Source organism: Muscardinus avellanarius (assembly GCF_963383645.1).
Source record: "Muscardinus avellanarius genome assembly, chromosome: 1".
In the NCBI taxonomy this organism is placed as follows: domain Eukaryota; kingdom Metazoa; phylum Chordata; class Mammalia; order Rodentia; family Gliridae; genus Muscardinus; species Muscardinus avellanarius.
Window position 1 is genome coordinate 221,618,244 of NC_137786.1, and position 20,919 is coordinate 221,639,162.

A 20,919-nucleotide genomic window follows, 5' to 3' on the forward strand; every position below is an offset into this window, starting at 1 on the left:
TATTGTCTTAGAGAACACATACATTTTCAAATAGAATATTTCTATTGTGGTTGAGATGTTCAGTGGGCATGAGGGGCATGGTATTGGAAAGTGGAGGGAAGGCAATGATTGTTTTACAGTCACAGGACTAACAACAAATAGTGACTTTGGGTCTACAGTCCTATCTAGTAGTTTATCTTAACTGCCATAAATATGTAAATTATGTGAGTCTCTGGTGTTACACCTTTGTGACAGTGATATGGTGCATTTTCCCATGAACACTCTTCTCATTCCCACTTGTTATCTTAATTCTTTAACTTGTTGGAAGTATCACTCCTCTTAGAAGGCTTCCTAGATCTTGTTTAGAAATCCCAGTGCTATGAATCCTTTGCATGTCATAAGTAAATACACTTACTATGACATTTTAAATGCCTGATCCCACAACGATGTATGGAATCACTTAGGGAGAGAAGCCTGTTTTATTACACTTGGTAATCCAGATGTCTATAGCAATAGATGTTTCATATATGATTTTTAGTGGATGAATAAATGAATATTAAAATTATGATACTTCTAAAGATTATTCATTGCTTTTCTAGGTAAACTGCTTTTAATATCAGAAATCAGCAACAATAAAAGAATAGATGGAACGAAGGAACAATGTAACTTTTTTTGTCCTCTTGGGCCTCACGCAGAATCCAAAGGCACAGAAAGCACTTTTTGTTATGTTCTTGCTCTTCTACATTTTGACCATGGTGGGGAATCTTCTTATTGTCATGACTGTAACCATCAGCAAGAACCTGGACTCACCTATGTACTTCTTTCTTGCTTGCTTGTCATTTATGGATGCCATTTATTCATCAGTTGTTTCCCCCAAATTGATTTCTGACTTACTCATTGGGGAAAATACCATCTCTTTCAAGTTTTGTATGACTCAGGTCTTTGCAGGACATTTTTTTGGTGGATCAGAGGTCTTTCTTCTGCTGGCGATGGCCTATGACCGCTATGTGGCCATCTGCAAACCCTTGCACTACTTGGTTATCATGAGGCAGTGGCTGTGTGTTGTATTATTGGTAGTGGCTTGGGTTGGAGGGTTTTTGCACTCAGTAACTCAAATCAGCACTATTTATGGGCTCCCATTCTGTGGCCCCAATGTCATTGATCATTTTATCTGTGACATGTACCCCTTGCTGAAACTTGCCTGCACTGACACCCATATCATTGGCCTCTTAGTGATGGCCAATGGAGGACTGATCTGCATGACTGTGTTTCTGCTCCTACTCGTCTCCTATGGTGTCATCTTGCGCTCTCTGAAGAATCTGAGTCAGGAAGGGAGGCACAGAGCTCTCTCCACCTGTGGCTCCCACATCACTGTGGTGGTCCTCTTCTTTGTTCCATGCATTTTCATATATGCAAGACCGGCTAAGACTTTCCCAATTGACAAACCTTTGAGTGTATTTTGTACAATCATAACCCCCATGCTCAACCCCTTTATCTATACTCTGAGAAACTCAGAGATGACAAGTGCTATGAAGAAGCTTTGGAAAAAAACATTTCAAGTAGTAAATAAGTGAGTCCCATACCACAAGAAGGATCATTTGATTCTAAGTTTTCTTAAAACTGATGCTAACTTTCCTTCCCTCAAAAGCTTTTCTGGTAAGTATATTGGAGAATGAATTATATGATCTTTCTATTAATATGTTTATCTGTTGTGATGCAAACTATGTAATATCTTCTTTATACTATACCTGGAGATGTGCGATTCACTGAAAATAGATGACCGATAATATATAGTAAATCAATACATAAAAATTATTCCGGGCATGGTGGCGCATGCCCGTGCTTGGGAAGTGGGGAGAGGAGGATCGCGCAGGTTCAAAGCCAGCCTTTCTGTTTCCAAATACAATATAAAATAGGTCTGGGAGTGTAGCCTGGAGGTAGAAGGGTTCCATCTCTAGCACCATCAGAAAAATTTTATAGCATTACACTGGTTTTTATTAAATTTCTGCATGTATTTTTATTACTTACAGGTAATTTTATATTTTGATTCTTTTATTTTTGTTGCTTCTTTTTATTTTACTAGCTAAATATTGAATGCTATCTAGGCTATTCCCTTTTGATTTCAGTTGCCTTACATATGAGATTTTTAGTGTCATAGTTTGACTTTTTATAATATAAAATGAAAAATATAATGAATAATTAAAATCTAACCCATTTGAAGTGGTAAAACTATAAAAGAAATCTTTCCATTAACCGCCTGGGTCTCCCACTTCTAATCCTAGCTGTGGTCACTGAAATGTGCTTCTGAAATTCCTTCTAAGAGTGTTTATCGATAAGCATGAGTGCTTATATTTCTGCATATAAAAGTTCATATTCACTTTTCAACCTTGTGATCACTTTTTATCTAGTTCACATACATCTACTTTATCTTCAATTTTCCTTTTACTTTATAATACCCCCTTATAAAAGTATGTACTAAAATTAACATCCAGTTCTCTTCATGTTGATGCCAATATTCCTCTATGACAAACAATTCTGCAGTATAGTCTTTTTAAAAGTCTAAATATAAGTTCCTAAAAGTGGATTTCTTTAGTTACTTGGTATATATATTTAAAATTTTGGTGGTCATAGTTCTTCCCATGATTACATCCATGTACTTGTATTAAGATATGCTTTTTGCCAGAGGCTTTGAGAAGGGAAAATGTGTGTTTACAGTCATATCACACTGCTATTAATAAACATTTATAAATAAGTTGATAAGAACTGTGTTTTATTTATACACTTTAAATTTCACAAAATGTAATTAAATTTAAGTATTATTTCTCATTTAAAATGATTCATATTGAACTGAGCGTGGTGGCGCACGCTTGTATTCCCAGCATTCTGGAGGCTGAGACTGGAGGATCGCGGTTCGCAGACAGCTTCAGCTACTTAGTGAGGCCCTCCACAACTTAGTGAGACTCTGTTTCAAAATAAAGAATAAAAAATAGGGCAGGGGGTATAGCTCAGAGGTCAACTGTCTCTGAGTTCCATCTCCAGACCCACAAAAAACAAACAAAAAACAAAAAAATAAAATAAAATGATTCATATTGCTATTCTATCACACATTTACAACTTTTGTCTTTCTTTGCTGATCTTTTCCATGTTGATTTTATTTTATTTTATTTTATTTTTTTAATTTATTTATTTTTATTGGTGCACTGTATTCATACATCATAGTAGGATACATACTTTTGTAGACATACATGCACACTTTTCCCAGTCAGCCCCCACCCAATCCCCACCCCATTCTCTCCCTATCCCTCCCTCCCATGCTTGGCTTAGTAGTTGACATCTAGTATTATGGCAATTTATCTAAAATTAAAAATGATAATCTCACATAACAGTTTCATTTGTCTGATACCAAGCTTTTGATGACTTAAAGATAACATTTCAATATTTCTTTTTGCTTTCTTTCTTACCAGAGAATATTTTTTTTCTATTTTTTAGGTGAAACTATCATATATTTATATATTTATTTTTCAGAAAAAAATCTATCCTAATATGGAATATGGACTCTAGGTACCCAAAACGATCTTGAAAAAGAACAAAGCTAGGAGATATATATTTTCTGATTTCAAACCATATAAAGCTACAATAATTGAAACAGTGTAGTACTATTCTAAAGGCAGATATATAAACCATGGAAGTTAAATAAAAGCCTAGAGCTAAATTCTTCCCTATATTGTCAAGTTATTTTTGACAAGGTTTCCACGAACATTTGGTGGTGGAAATATTAATCTTTTAACTAAATATTGTTAAAAAATAATAATTACATGGAAAAGAATAAAATTGGACCCTTACCTAATCCCATATACAAATATTAACTCAAAATAGATAATAGACCTAAATATAAATCTTAAGACTATAAACTTTTAGGAGAAAATCTGGGTCATAAAACCTCACAACATTGAAATTGGCAGTGATTTCTTGGTTATGATTTCAAAGGCACAGGCAACAGAGGAGTATACAAACTCCCTAAAAAAAAATTGTATATACAAAGACAATGTACACAGAGTTAACAGTTACTAATAGAATGGGATAAAATATTTCCAAATGCTATATCTGAAGGTGTATTAATATTCCAACTAGGAATCCTAAAAATTAACAACAATAAAGGCAAACAATACCCTTTAGAGATAGGTAAAAGACTAACATAAATAATGAATCTCCACAAATAACCAATCTTAGTTGTTTGTTGGATGGAAAATCTTGTTTCTCTAGTTCTGGAGTGTGTTACCTATTTCTTCTTTGTAGTTAATCTCTTTGAGTATTTTCTCTAGTGCTGGTTTTGAAGACATAAATTCCTTCAGTTTCTGTTTGTCATGGAAGCTTCTTATTTCTCCTTCTAATTTGATAGAAAGTTTTGCTGGGTAGGAAATTTTTGGCTGGAAGTTGTTTTCTTTCAGAGTTTGGAATATGTTACTCCAAGCCCTTCTGGCTCTCATAACTTGGTTTGGGAAGTCTGGAGTGATTCTAATTGGTTTGTCTCTGAATGTCACTTGGCCCTTTGCTTTTGTTGCCTTTAAGATTCTCTGCTTGGCTTCCACATTGGTCATTTTGACAATTATGTGGCGTGGGGATCCTCTTCTCCGATCCTGTCTAAAGGGAGTTCTATACGTTTCCTGGACCTGCGTATCGACCTCTTGCTCTATGTCTGGAAAATTTTCTGCTATTACTTCCTTGAAGAGATTGTTGATCCCTTTGGTTTCACTTTCTTTTCCCTCCTCTATTCCAATTATTCTTAGGTTAGCTCTCTTAAAATGGGCCCATATTTCTTCAATATCAGATTCCTGCTGTCGGATATTTTTTTCTAGATTAGAAACTATGCGTTCATTTTTGGATTGCTCATCTTCTAAGAGCAAGATTCTGTTCTCCATGTGTTCTAATCGGTTGTTTGTGCTTTGAATTGAGGCCTTTACTTCATTAATTGCATCCTTTATCTCTTTTTGGCTCTCTCTGAGTTCTTTTCGAAGCACCTCTATTATTTCTACAGTTATTTTCCTGATTTGATCTTCTAGAAATCTCTGATTTTCAGTTTTATCGGGTTCTGATGTTGTGGGGTTGTGGGCATTTATTGCTCCAGTATTATTCCTCTTTCCCATGATTTCGGATGTTTGTGCCTTCTCTGGGTTCTTCCCTTGGGTCACTATGACTTCACTTAAGGTGCTCTGGATCTCGAGTCAGTAGTATCTCAGACCCCACTACACCTTTACTGGGTTGTATCACAGAGTCTCCGACCCAGAGAGTCGATAGAGGCTGCTTTAGACTGTGGGGGGTGCCAGGTTGCAAGTTCTCCTATGGTGTGATATCTCTGCCACCGCCCCTCCCCCACTGGGTCAAGTCCCAGGGAGTACAGTACTGGGATTTCTCCTCTGTGGCCCGCAATTTGACTCACTGTTCTTGAGTACGCAGATGTAGCTGTACTGAACTCGTTGAATTCTCTGCTGCTGCCGCCGGTGGCAATATGGCGCCGCTGCTACGCCCTCGGCTGTGGGGCTGGTGTTTTTCTTCTTGGTTTTGGTTTCCACTCTGAATCCCTGCAGCGTGTGCTGAGCTCGGCCACTGGGAACTTTAGATGCTCTCTGCGCGGAGAAATCCCGCCTGGCTGTTCCGCAGTGGCTCACCTCGGCTTGCTGTAGCCGTTCGCCGGCAGTATGGCGCTGCTGCCGCCGCGTCTGCCGCGTCCTCGGGCGATAGGCCAGTTATCTCCTCTGTGGCTCTGTTCTCAGTCCGCTTTCTCTCTGGAGCCTGGTGATTTTTTGTTTCACTGGTGATGGTGTTTTCTGGCTATGAAAGGCGCTGATTTTGTGGTAATCCCATGTTGATTTTATGATCTAATTATATACCAATAAAATTATCCCTTTTACCATTGTATATGTAGCCATTATTTCTCCGGACTATAGTTTTTAAAATGTTTTTTAGTCTATGAAGAAATTTTTGCCTATGTAAATATATTTCTGTATTTCCATGGTTAAATCTATCAGTCTTTTTATAATTTTCTTGATGGCCCTTTCTAAAATTTAATGTTTAATCAATTTTATCAATAAATTTAAAAAGCTCTATACAGAACATAAAACAGAAATAACAATTTAAATAATACTAGCAAGCCGGGCGTGGTGGCGCACGCTTGTAATCCCCGCGCTTGGGAGGCTGAGACAGGAGGATCGCGCAGGTTCAAAGCCAGCCTCAGCTATTTAGTGAGGCTCTCGGCAATTTAGTGAGACCCTGTTTCCAAATAAAATATAAAATCCATCTGGGAGTATAGCTCGGAGGTAGAAAGCCTCTGGGTTCCACCCCCAGTACCACTAAATAAATAAATAAATAAATAAATAAATAAAATAATACTAGAAAACACATCACTTACAAGGCACCAGCCACTATTCTAAGTGCTTTGATCTACTAACTAATTTAATTATTGCATAGATCCCATGAAATCTTATTATTGTCTCTTTAAAGATGAGGATTCTGAAGCTCAGGGGGATTAGGTAACTTTACCTCACAGCCAGTAAGTGACAGAGACAAAATTCTCATCAGGTTGCAAGACCTCAGAAACCCAAGGTGTGTGTATGTGTGTGTGTGTGTGTGTGTGTGTGTGTATGTGTGTGGATTGAACCCTGAACCCAGGGGCATTTTAGCTCTGAGCTACACCTCCAGCCCTTTATTTTTTTTTGTTTTGCTTTGTTTGAATCTTGCTGGGTTGCTCAGCATCTCACTCAGTTTCTGAGCCTAGTCTCGAATTTGTGATCCTTCTGTTTCAGTCTTTTAGGTATTGGTATAATAGGAATGTGCCACCATGCCCGGTGCCAAAAACCTTGAATGGGTCTGTGATGTGCTTTAGACTTCAGAGATATTGCAATAAAGATTAAATACTCTGAAGCCAGAAAGACCTGGTTTAAATTCTTGTTACTGTACTTCTCTGAGTATATGAAAATCAAAACAGCAATAGTAACATCTGTGCCATTAGACTTGGTGAAAATGATAAAGTATTTATCATAATACCTGCAATATAAATAAGTATATGCTTAAAACATGCTTTCGTAACTTATAACAGTTAATATGAAATGGTACCAAATTTATATCTGAAGGACTTTTAGACTAAGGATATAGAATTGTTTTTCTTCTCCTAGTTTCAGCAAGGTGAATCAATCACTTTTAGCATTTTTCCTCCAATTGCTTTATAATAGATACACTTTCTAATGACATTAGAAATTCTCAGTTGCCAGAAAATATTTGTAATGCTATGCACTTTCACTATAGTACACATATTTCAAATGGATAAACCTAGGGGAAATGGGGTACACAGCATAAGTAATAATTTATACTAAACATGAAATTGTAGAGAATCATAGAATTCAACATCTTTATGTTTAAGAGATTAATGCTAATGAGTGATTTTAATATTCATTACTAACATGTTGTACTGTTTTTAATGTAGCACATCTAAATTAACAACACATTTTTAAAACCATATTTTTACTGGTGCAAAATAATTGTACAGAATAGTCGGTTTTATTGGGACATATTTGTGTTTAATTTTTAAATGATTTTTAAAATAAACTACTGGTATCTGTGACTTGTCTTGTTTATCCTATGACCTGATTTACTTATTTTTTAAACTAGCTTTGTATGCCTGGGATTAGCCTCAGTTAGTTATGGTGTGTAATTTTTTGAATAATTTTATTATTGCCTTATAGTCTCACGTCCTAATGTATTTGAGCGATAGTAGCAAACATGCACACAGCATGTGGTGAGATTTCCCTGCTGCTATAATTGTTTTTATATATATTGTTGGATTTGATTTGCTAATAGTTTGGTGAGAACTTTTGCTTGGCCAGTAACTGGAAATCCTGACTTTATGCTGAAAATAATTTTAAGTGAAATCCACATTTCTTTTTGCTACCTGTAATGGCCTGTCGGGTTTGGTTCTTGTCCACTTCTTCAACTGCACCTTGCTCTCCCCTTTGCCTTTCCTTTTCCCCTGGAGGTACAGTGTCTTGAACTTGCCCAGATCTTTTCAACATTGGCTCTTCCCACATTTAACAGGGCTTCACATTCTTTCACTTTCAGCTTAAATATTACCTTTAAAAAGGATCTTCTGTAATTTATCTACCAAGCATCTTGCTACTATTTTTTGTCAAAATACCCTGTTGGTTGTCTTATTAGCACTGATCACAGACTATAATTACTATTTTAATTGTATCATTAATATTTTGTGAAGGATATGAGATATAAACTCAATTCAGGTAGGACTATAAACTAAAATTTCTCTTGTCTTTCTCACTATTATATCTCTAGCTAATAGCATATAATCTAAATAAAAACACCTTTTTATTTTCTTTAAAAATGATTAAAAACATAAGAAGCTAGTTACTGCAGTTACATGATTTTTAAAAAATGTGCCCAATACCGCCTTCATAGGAAGAAAAACTTATTATTAGATAAATGTAAAGAATAGCTTTGGCAAAACTTGTAATAAATTCATCTTCACTGAAACAAACTCACTGGGTTTATTTTAAACTTGATTTCCATTTATTCCATAATGTTTGTGAAACTATTTTTGCTTTGTTACATCTTTCTGACCCTTGTTATGTGTTTGATCTGATGGTATCTTTACATATGGATATTGTTTAATTTTTTTTAAAAACCCAGTGAAATTAATTAAGCCCAGCTCAGTCTTGGATATATTCCAGTTATAAGATTCTATGACTAATATGGTTTCATGGTATAAAAACCTCAGTGATTTTTTCTTCTTGCTGGTAAAACATACTTCCCTCGTTGTAGCTGATACTGTGTTTTAAAAGATGCTTTCTTCGGTGTAAAGCAAGTCTACAAAAGCAAAGAAATGGTGTCTCCAAATTTCAAATACATGTATGTATTTATACCAGCACAGGAAGAGATGAGTAAACAACTGAATGATATTCTTTATGAAAATTAATAGGAAAGAACTTAGACAACTTGCACTGTTAAAAGGCTAACTGCTATCTTCCTTTGTAGATGTAGAATTTGTTTGCATTTTAATAAATTATCTTGATATAAAATTTTAATTTTTTGTCCGAGTTATGAAACACCTTTGAAATAAAACTACATATAATGATTTTCTTCAACATATAGAAGTCTATGTATTATGATATTTGATTATGAAATATGGATTATGCTATGTGATTTCAAATAAACTTTCCAGGACCAAAGTTTTTTGCCTTCTGTGCGCCTTCTGAATGCAGGAGTAATTTCTCAATCTTTATGAATGAATTAATGAGTCTTCCTTTAAACTGCAGATAAACTTCTAAAGGTAAGAATTTAACATCTGGTATTGGGAAGCAGACATTGCAATTGTGTGACTTTTGCAGTGCGTGGTAAATTCTATCACTTGAGTTTGTACAAATTAAAATGTTGAAATAATTTCTGTAGGCAGAAAGTGGCTGATCTGGTTATATACAAAGTTGTCATGCATATACTTTTAAGTATTTGAAAATAAAGTCAGCAATCATTATAACTCTCAGAAGTTGTGCTTCCATCTGGAAAAGTAGAATATCCTGGTGAAAGGGTGATTCTTCGATTAGCACCAAGATTTCTGTCCTCTGATGACATAAACCCTGGTGTAGACCAATGAGTTAGTGGATGCTCGGTGATGCATGGAGGTCTGCCTTGTCTGCTTAACCTGACCTAAAATAAATGTTCTACAAGCACATGTGAGTTGAATAAATAAATAAAAGATTGAATATATAACACATGTTTGTACAATATTTACCATCACTTTAGAAGTTCTTATATCTGCTTCTGGTCTCTAAAATTAGCATCTACTAAAGAATAAATGAAAATAAAGTGGTGTCAAAGCATTATGGACATCTGAGGTATAGTGAAAAATATTGAGCAAACAAAATTGTAGAAGTACAAGCGATTAAATTTGGGTAGATCCTAGATCCTGCTGTCTAGGGTCATAGGTCAAGGTAGGGGAGAATGAATTCTTCAGCATGAGAAAAGAATCTGTCAGAGTTTTGAGCAAAGGATTATGATCTGAATGAGACTTAAAAGGATCATCTGAGATGCTTCAGAAAGAGGTGTTGGAAACTAAATGAAAGTTGATAAGCTTGCAGGAAACTACTAGAGTACATCAGAGATATAAGGGGTGTAGAAGGAATGATTGAGTTTGCAATATATTAAAAAGGATGGTGATGAATACTTTAATTAAATAAATGAATAAGCAATGTGAGAGGAATAAAGGAGTGAAGGGCACTGTCAGAATTTGGCTTGAATAGCTGCATGGAAAGAGGCAACATTTCATTAGAGAAAATGTGAGAAAAAAAGATTGATTGTGAATAATTCAAATTTCACATTTGTACATACTATATAGTTATATAATCGGAGAAGTCAATTTAAATGGCAGATACCAGTTTGAAAATTAGAACTAGTTGGTATCACAGATAATTTCAGAGTACTTTAAAAATTTACAGGTTAGGAGAAGGAGAAATGTCTATGGAGATTTCAGTAAATTGGCAGATTATCTGACATTATCTGATAGTTGCTAGTCACACATGGTGTCACATGAAACAATTATGGTTTTATAGTATTCCTTAACCTGAATCCAGTATAAGATTTATGTTGAGGTTTTCACCTCCAGGACTACAGAACATAACTATATTTGGGGATAGTGTCTTTGCAGAAGTCAAGAAAGCAAAAAAAAAATTCAATGTGACTAGTATCCTTATTAGAATGAGAAATTTAGATGCAGGAAGAATGTCACATGAATATAAAGTTGGTCCTCTGCAACCCTGGAACAGCTCTTTATCTCATTGTCTTCTGAAAGAACCAACACTGTCTATACCTTGATTTTGAATTTCTAGCGTGCAGAACAAATTTCTGTTCTTTAAAATGCCATCTGTAATTTGTTACAGAATCTATAGCATTAGTATTACAGAAGCTTTAGCATTATAGTAAAGAGAGGTAAATAATAAATTACCATAATACACTGAGGTAAATAATAAAGGTATATCAAAAATTGTTGGAATATATAATAATGGATATAATATATTGCTATAATAAATGTGTTTGAAGTGTCCAAGAGTACTGTGAAACACTTTTATAGTCATAGCACTAGCTATGAATACAGTGAGTTTTGGTTCCTAATATTATAATCATAATTTATTTCACTCAGTGTGAATATTTAAATTATTTTAGTGAATCTCTAATATTATACCTTTCAATTTTTCAACATTTTCTTTCAATATTATATTGTCATGTCACATCTCCTTTAAATTCATCTAAATAATGACTTCTTCTGAGAAGCCTTCCTGTTTTTTTAAATAATTCCAACACTGAGAAGCCATAGCATGGCAGAGTGATATTTGTAATGTCATTTATTAAATTGGCTTTTAGCTACCTGAACTCATTTTGTATCAAAACACAAAGCTTAGAGAAGGCTGACTTATTTCACTTGTTTATCCAGATTTCTATAGCCAGTGGCTTGACACAGTAAATGCTTCATTTACATTTTTATATTATAAATGATTAAAATTATAATATTCTAAGAAATTTTCATTGTTTTGTAGGTAAACTAATCTGTGAAATCAACACCAATAAAAGAATCAATGGAACGATGGAGCAATGTAACTCACTTTGTCCTCCTGGGCCTCACTCAGAATCCAAAGGAGCAAAAAGTGTTTCTTGTTATTTTTTTGCTCTTGTATATTTTGACCATGGTGGGGAATCTGCTCATTGTGATGACCATAACCATCAGCAGGACCCTGGGCTCACCAATGTACTTCTTTCTTGCTAGCTTGTCATTTATGGATGCCATTTATTCATCAATTTTTTCGCCCAAACTGATTTCTGACCTGTTCTTTGGGGAAAACATAATTTCCTTCAAGTTTTGTATGACTCAGCTATTTACAGGGCACTTTATTGGTGGATCAGAGGTCTTTCTTCTGCTGGCGATGGCCTATGACCGCTATGTGGCCATCTGCAAGCCCTTGCACTACTTGGTTATCATGAGGCAGTGGGTGTGTGTTGTGTTGCTGGTACTGTCCTGGGTTGGAGGGTTTTTGCACTCAGTAATTCAACTCAGCACTATTTATGGGCTCCCATTCTGTGGCCCCAATGTCATTGATCATTTCATGTGTGACATGTACCCTTTACTGAAACTCGTCTGTACTGACACCTATATTATTGGCCTCTTAGTGATGGCCAATGGAGGACTGATCTGTATGACTGTGTTTCTGCTCTTACTCATCTCCTATGGTGTCATCTTGCGCTCTCTGAAGAACCTGAGTCAGGAAGGGAGGCGCAGAGCTCTCTCCACCTGTGGCTCCCACATCACTGTGGTGGTCCTGTTCTTTGTTCCCTGTATTTTTATGTATGCAAGGCCAGTTAAGACTTTCCCCATTGACAAATCACTGAGTGTGTTTTATACGGTCATAACCCCCATGCTCAACCCCTTAATCTACACTCTGAGAAACTCAGAGATGACAAATGCTATGAAGAGGCTCTGGAGAAGAAAAGTTCTGTCATGTAGTAAATAAATGAGTCGTCTACCATGAGGGGAGTCATTTCCCTGTAAAGCTATCCCCTTGGGATACATAAGACTTCTTAAAGCTGGTGCTAACGTTCTTTCCTTCAAATATTTTCTGGTAAGTGTAATTAAAGGATGAACTGTGTTCATGTCACTAATAGGTTGAGTTTCTCTGTTGTAATACATTTCTGTAATGCCTTATTTATTATTGCACTGGAAAGTTGTAATGAATGTATAGTTTGGAGTCATTAACAAATTTCAATAAGTTAATACGAATTTTAAAGAATTATACTAACACTAACATACGCATTTTTATTTTTTGTTCTGTAATTTTGTCTTGTTTTTTATTTTATATTGAGTATTTCTTTTTACTATATTGATTATTTTCATCATAGTACCTATTTTTTTTTTTTTTTTTTTTTTTTTTTTTGCGGTACTGGGGATGGAACCGAGTGGCATTATACCACGGAGCTACATCACCAATCCTATTTTTTATTCTTTATTTTTGAACAAATTCTTACTGAATTGCAGAAGACCTCACTAAATAGCTGAGGCTGTCCACAATCCTGTCTCAGCCTTCCAAGTACTGGGGTTACAAGCACGCACCACTGCACCTGGCTTAGTAATCTAATATTTAAATGCCATATAACTCTCATTTTTATTTTACTCCAGCTGCATTCAAATGTAATTTTTCATACAATAGGTTTTTTTTAGAATAACAAAAAATATTTTACTAAAACATAAGATTTACAGAAGTTTCCAGACAAGGCATACAAAATTGTCACAAGCTCTTTCTGAAGGGGAAATCTGCACTTGGCAGCAAAATCACACTGTATTAGTGAGGGCTGCGATTTTCTTTTCTTCTTTTTTTTTTGCCTAGGAAGATTGCTTGTTTTTATTTAGAACAATAAGTGTGGGGAAGGTGAGAAATCTACAACAATAACAGTTTTATTTGAAATTAATTAGTTTAAAATTTTTTTAAATTTAATTTTTATTTTATTTAATTTTTTATTGGTGCATTGTATTTATACATCATAGTGGGATAAAAAACTTGTGTAGGCATAAATGCACACATCACCCAGCCAGCCCTCAGCCAGTACCCACCTCACTCCCTCCCTATCCCTCCCTCTCATGCTTGGTTTAGTGGTTGACTTCGATATGAATAAGTACATCATGCGCTTTAAAGAGTTTCCCTCTCCCCCTCCCATCCCCACAGTAAGGTTGACTTATTTGCTCTTCTATAGGATCTCTTTTTTCACCTGGAGTTTCTCCTATGACCCCATTCACCCTAGCTCTCACATATTAGGGAAAGCATCTGATTCCTTACTTTTTGTGACTGACTAATCTCACTTAGCATAATGTCCTCAAGATCCTTCCATTTCCCTGAAAATACTGCAATTATATTTTTTATGGCTGATAAAATTCCATTGTGTACATATCCCACAGTTTTGTAATCCATTCATCTGTTGATGGACATCTTGGCTGGTTCCATAGTTTGGCTATGGTGAACTGTGCAGCTATGAACATAGATACACATGCATTCATTTGGTAGTTTGGTTTCCTTTCCTTTGGGTAGATACCCAGAAGTGGTATTGCTGGATCTAATGGTAGATTTGTTTCCATTCTTCTGAGTATTCTCCATACTGTTTTCTAAAGTGGCTGCACTAATTTGTAATCCCACCAACAATATTTTAGAGTTTACACTTCTCCACATCCTATCCAGCATTTGTTATTGTTCGTGTTTTGAATGATCGCCATTCTAGTTGGTGTTAGGTGGAATCTCAGGGTAGTATTGATTTGCATCTCTTTGATTGACAATGATGTTGAGCATTTTTTCATGCATTTATTGGCCATTTGAATTTCTTCTTTCGTGAAATGTCTATTTAGTTCACTTGCCCATTTTTTGATGGGATGATTTGTTTTTTAGTGTTGAGTTTCTTGAGTTCTCTATATATTCTAGATATTAGTCCTCTATCAGAGGGGTAGGTGGGCAAAAATCTTCTTCCATTCTGTTGGCTATCGATTGAGGTTCTTGACAGTTTCCTTTGTTGAATAGAAGCTCTTCAATTTCATACAATCCCACGCATTGCTTTGCCTTTTGGTTTGTTGTGCCTTTGGGGTCTTATTGAGAAAGTTTTTATCTGTGCCTATGTGTTGCAGTGTTGGACCTATGCCTTCTTAGAGGAGCTTTAAGCTCTCTGGTCTAATTTCCAAGTCTTTGATCCATCTTGCATTGACTCTTGTGCAGGGTGAGAAAGTGGGATTAATTTCCAATTTTCTGCATATGGTTAACCAGTTTTGCCAACACCATTTGTTGAAGAGGCTATATTTTTTTCCAGTGTATGTTTTTGTCTCCTTTGCCAAAAATCAATTGGCAGAAAGTGTGTGAGCTTGTTTCTGGGTCTTCTATTCTGCTCTATTGGTTTAAGTATCTGTTTTTGTGCCAGTACCGTGCTGTTTTTATTAGAGTGGCTTTGTAGTATAGTTTAAAGTCAGGTATTGTGCTTCCTCCTGAATGGTTTTTGTTGCTGAGAACTAGTTTGGCCAAACGCCACTTTTTTTTTCTGATTCTCAGATTATTCTAGTCTTCCTTTTTTCTGTCCTTTGTATTTATAGCTTTTATTTCTCTATTGATAGTAGTTTCTGACTCTGTAGGGCATTATTTTTGTCACTATGGAGATAGAGTATCAGCAGTGTTGATAGAAGCTGCTTTACTCGGTCGCCATCTTCCTCTGGGTCTGTGATGTTCTTAATGTTCTTATTCTGGTTCAAACAATCAAGGCTCATCCACCTACAGCGTCTGATAAAGTTAGAGTTGGCTAGAGAGCATACACTAAAGAACTAGTTAGCTGTGTTGACCCAATGCAGCTAGATCACCCTAAATGGGGAGAAAGGAGCATATAAAATTACAACACCTTTCCCCTAAAATAAAATAAAATAAAATAAAATAAAACACCCATAACCCTGGCAGCTAACCATGACAACTACCTTCATTCACAGTGCTTTATACTTAAACCATGATGGGGGAAATGAATAAAAGCAGAGAGATACTGCTTTTAAACACTTCACAACAATCAAGACGATACTTCTAGCCATGGCTCATGCTTTACAACAGTGAATCAGGACAAGACATAGATTTGCTAATGTGCATTTAATCACCAAAGGACTGAAGATGTCTGGGTTTTTATTCTGTAATGTTTCTTTTAAGACTGTGTCCATTAAATGCAAACATAAAAGGAAGAAGTCTTGGCAGAACAGGAGAAGTGATGCACATTTGATGATCGGATCAATTTAAATATTATTCATGGCATATAGCCTAGTTCAGGCTCTGGCTGTTTCTATGGCCTGGGCTTCGTTGGTCTTCCACTGCTCCGCTACATCATTTGCTAATGGATCACCTGGATTATGAGCACTTAACAAAGCCTGGATCTATAGCTGAACTGTGCGGATCTGCAGTGCTGGGGACCACTTATCTTTCAATATACCTAAACATATTCTTCCAAACTTGTCTACATTAGGATGATAAAGTTTGGTCATGAAACGTACTTTAGATGCTGCCATTAGATATTCTTCTGGAAGGAACAGTTCAGTTTGAAAGTCCCTTCCTCAAGGGGAGAATCCTGGGGGTCAGCAATGACCACATGAAAATATCAGGTGTTGCTCTCATTTGGTTCTGTTTTAATGCCAGGAACCGGTTCTGCCAGCAAACACTGGGTTTTCTTGATGATCTTGTCAGATCCCAAGTTTGGCCTCTGGTCTAGTCTCCGGCTCCACTGGTTTTTTAAATAATGTATTGAACACATAATAGATAATAATGCTAAGAATAGAACTCACAAAAAATGGTAAAGCTATGGAATAAATGTCCTACTCCAGTCCTAGATTCTTTGTTGTATATCTAAGATTTGTTTTATATTTGTTTTGACAAGGGTGAATTTGGAGGTTGTTATAAATAGTATAGGCCAGACACAGAAAGACAGGTATTGCATGGAATAACTTACAAGTGGAATCTAAAACATTCAGATTAGAGGATCAGAAAGCAGTATGGTAGCTGCTATGGGCTGGAGAGTGGGGGCAAAATCAAGCTGTTGGTTTGCTGCACAACCAACCAAGGCAGGGAAGTTGTGAGTACAGTTCAGTCTGACTGAAAAAAAAAAGCAAGGTGTTGAGGAGGGTGAGATGTCTTATTTTCAGCTGCAGAAGACTGAACATACTTCTCAGCGGCAGCCAGCTGTGTGAAGAAATTTCCACAAGGAGATTTCTGCAAAAGCCTTCTACATAGTGAAAAGTACCTGTTCAGTGTATATGCTAAAGCAGAACCAAGATGGTGGCATGCGAAGGCATAGAGTGAGCATAGTGGCAACGTGTTGGGGCACAACAAAGATGGCAGCAAGAAGGACAATATGGCATTTTCAAAGACATGCTTATTTTTCATATAATAGTTTTTTTTTTTAAATCAGAAGTAGGCAAGGAAGCCTAATACAGTGTTCTAAATGTTCCCATGTGGTCACGGAGTACAAAATTTCATTATGTGAAATAAATTATTTTTTGTGTCTAATGTATAGCATAGTAGTTGTATTTTATTACACTGTATTATGTACTTGGAATTTGGTAAGAGCATATATCTTAGGTGTTCTAGCCTCAAAAATGAATGAAAAAAGTTTTATTCCTGTATGGTGATGTATTGCTTGATTAGCTTAATCATGTTGGTTATTACAGAATGCATTTGTATATCAAATCATCACTTTGTATACCCAAAGCATGTATGATTGCTTTTTGTCAATTATATATCTGTTGAGCCAAAAAGTAAAAATACTACTAGTAAAAAATACTAATCTTGCTAAAATATGACTATCACTCAAAGTAATTTACTATTTCTTTGTAGTTCTCTTCACTACAGGTTTATTTCAGTGGAAATGTAGAAGTCAAATATTGTATTTCCACTTTATTTAGATTTCCATTTCTTTTCTTTTTTGTGGTACTGAGGATGGAACCGAGGGGCATTCTATCTCCAAGTTACACACCCAGCCCTATTTTTTATTCTTTATTTTGAAATGGGGTCTCACTAAATTGCAAAGGATCTCACTAAGTAGCTGAGGCTGGCTGCAAACCGGGACCCTTCTGTCTCAGCCTCCTGAATACTGGGATTACAAGCATGCACCACCATGCCTGGCTCATTTCTCTTTGTTTTTAATTGCACTAAATTTATAAAGACTGTCTATTTGGTGGTTTGTTTTCCTGGTATATATATCATTTTTGTTATTTTTAGTATTTCTTTCTGTTCCTATTTTAACACTACTAATTTATTTCTTTTGTTTAACTATATTGGCTGCTATATCCAATCTAATATGAAACAATGGTGATAGTAGATGGAATTTTTAATTTTAATTTTAATTTTTTTTATTGGTGCATTGTAGTCATACATCTTAATGGAGTACAAGATGGTAGAGGTATACATGCACACACTTAGCCCTTACCAAGTTCCCACCCCATTCACTCCCCTTCCCTCCTTCTCATGTTTGGTTTAGTGATTAACATTGATTTGTTGGTGAATGTACATCATGTACATTAGGGAGTTTCTCTCTTCCTAACCTCCCATCACCCGCAGCAAGGCCTCCTTATTTTCTCATCTATTGTTTCTCATCCTTCATCTAGAGTTCTTCCTATGACCCTGTTTCTCCCTAGTTTCCACATATTAGGGGGGGCATATAATTATTTTCTTTCTGTGACTGACTAATCTCACTTAGCATAATGTTCTCCAGTTCCATCCATTTCCTTGTAAATGACGTAATTTTGTTCTTTTTTTATGACTGAGTAAAACTCCATTGTATACATATCCCATAGTTTTGTAATCCATTCATCTGTTGATGGATGTCTTGACTGGTCTCATAGTCTGGCAATTGTGAATTGTGTGGCTATGAACATATATGTATGCATTAGTTTGGTAGTTTGGTTTCCATTCTTTTGAATAGATACCCAGAAGTTGTATTGCTGGATCATATGGTAGGCTCATTCCCATTCTTCTAAGGATCCTCCATAGTGTTTTCCAAAGTGGTTGCACTAATTTGCAATCAGATCAACAATGTATTAGAGTTCTCACTTCTCCACATCCTCACTAGCATTTATTGTTGTTCGTGTTTTGAATGATTGCCTTTCTAGTTGGAGTTCTATGTATATTCTAGAGATTAGTCCTCCATCATAGGAGTAGTGCCAAAATTTTCTCTAATTCTGTTAGCTCTCTATTAAGGTTCTTGATAGTTTCTTTTGCTGTACAGAAGCTCTTCAGTTTATTGCAATCTTACATATTGATATGCCTTTTAGTTTCTTGTGCCTTTTAAAATAATCGAGAAAGGTAAAAAATTTTGAAATGTCTTATTGACAATTATTTGGGTTATGCAATGCTATTCTTTTATGTATTAAAATGATCAATTATATCACAAGATTTTATTGTACTGGGTCATGTCTGCATTTGTTGAATAAATTAGGCTAAAGTAATGTTATCTTGTTTTCTTATGTTGCTGGATTGATTATTGTAGTTCTTTTTAAGGATTACTACATTGATTTTTTAATGTAAAAATAATAGAGCTTTGTATATGTTCAATATTTGGGGAAATTTTTATTTATCGGGCTTTATATGATCAACTTTTATAAAAATCCATCTCAATCATTCCTAATTCCTCTGTTGCACCGAATGTATACTTTCACAATTAGGACATTTGACTAGCTAACATTTTGTATATTTTACTATTAATTTTTTGCTTATTTGTTTTCTTTTTATAAGATAATATAAACTTGTAGCTAGATTCTCAGTGTCTGTGATACTGCTGTACACAATAATTAAATACATGCCTTAGAAAAAGAGTTAATCTAAATTGGATGCTCATCCGGGTGTGGTGGTGCATGCTTGTAATCCCCGTGCTTGGGAGGGAGAGACAGGAGGATCATGCAGGTTTGAAGCCAGCTGTGCTGGCTTAAGAAAACCTGTTTCCAAATTAAATAAAAATAAAAAATATATACAATAGGTCTGGGAGTGTAGCCCAGAGGTAGATGGGTTTCCAGGAACCCCAGTACCACCAAAAAAAAAAAAAAATGGATGCTCTCCCTAATATGTGGAAGTTAGAGAAGAAATGGGTCATAGGAGGAAACTTAGATAAAAAAGGAGAAACTACAGATGAGCAAATAAGGAGGGGAATGTGAAGACAAAGAGGGGAATTCCCTAATGTACACGATATACATTCACAAACATATTAAAGTCAATCACTAAGCCAAACATGAGAAGGAGGGAGGGGAAGGAAATGGGGTGGAACTGGGTAAGGGCTAGATAAGAGATGTGTGCATATATGCCTCCAACATCTTGTATCCCATTAAAGTACCAATAAAAATTAAAAAAGAATTAACTTAAATATCTTGAAGAATACATGTAACACATAGAATTATGTGTAATTTTTTAATATTCTGGCTCAAGACCAGATGGCTTCCCAAGTGAATTTTATTAAAACTTTATAGAAGAGCTAATTCCAATATTCCTCATTCTATTTCATGAAATAGTGAGAAGCAGAACTTTCCCAAACACATTCAGTAAAGCCAATATCACACTAATACCAAAATAAAATAGAGATAGTACAAAGAAGAAAAACTGCAGGCTTATATCTTTGATGAACTTGGATGCAAAATTGCTAACCAAAATACAAGCAAAATGCATGCAAAACAACATCAAGAAAATCATACACCATGACCAAGTAGGGTTTATCCCAGGGATGCAAGACTGGTTCAACATATGAAAATCAATCCATGTAATTCATCACATAAACAGAACCAAAGACAAATATCACATGATCATTACAATAGATGCTGAAAAAGCATTTGATAAAATCCAACATCCATTTATGCTAAAAGCACTGCAGAGAATTGGAATAGAAGGAACATATCTCAACATCATAAAGACAATCTATAATAGGCCCACAGCCAACACCATATTAAATGTGGAAAAAATTAGAGAATTCCCCCTAAAAACAGGAACAAGACAAGGATGTACATTATCACCACTTCTTTTCAATATAGTACTTGAGACCCTAGCCAGAGCAATAAGGCAAGAAAAGAAAATCAAAGGAGTACAAATAGAAAAAGAACTCAAACTTTCATTATTTTCAAATGACATGATACTATACTTAGAGGACCAAACACACTCAACCAATAGGCTTATATAAGTGATCAACAAATTCAGCAAAGTTTCTGGATACAAAATCAATATTAAAAAATCAGAATCTTTTCTGTACACCAACCATAAATCCACTGAAAAAGAAATTCAGAAAACACTTCCACTCAGGATCTCCCACAAAAAAAAATAAAATACTTAAAATAAACTTAATCAAGGAAGTAAAAGACTTCTACAAAGA

The 20,919-nt window shown here is 35.5% G+C and overlaps 1 protein-coding gene and 1 pseudogene across 2 annotated transcripts; one reads left to right on the plus strand and one right to left on the minus strand.

Moving 5' to 3' along the window:
• Positions 1 to 623: 623 nt before the first annotated feature.
• LOC308265703 (olfactory receptor 4A47-like) lies at positions 624 to 12,536 on the plus strand (the record flags this gene model as incomplete). Its single annotated transcript, XM_080699524.1, has 2 exons — positions 624 to 734; positions 11,718 to 12,536. 2 exons carry the CDS (start codon positions 624 to 626, stop codon positions 12,534 to 12,536), a joined length of 930 nt encoding a protein of 309 aa, XP_080555650.1.
• Positions 12,537 to 15,817: 3,281 nt separating this feature from the next.
• Positions 15,818 to 16,329, minus strand: LOC308259675 (ubiquitin-conjugating enzyme E2 N-like; annotated as a pseudogene). The gene has a single exon. The product of its transcript is annotated as a ubiquitin-conjugating enzyme E2 N-like (transcript).
• Between the last annotated feature and the right edge of the window lie 4,590 nt (positions 16,330 to 20,919).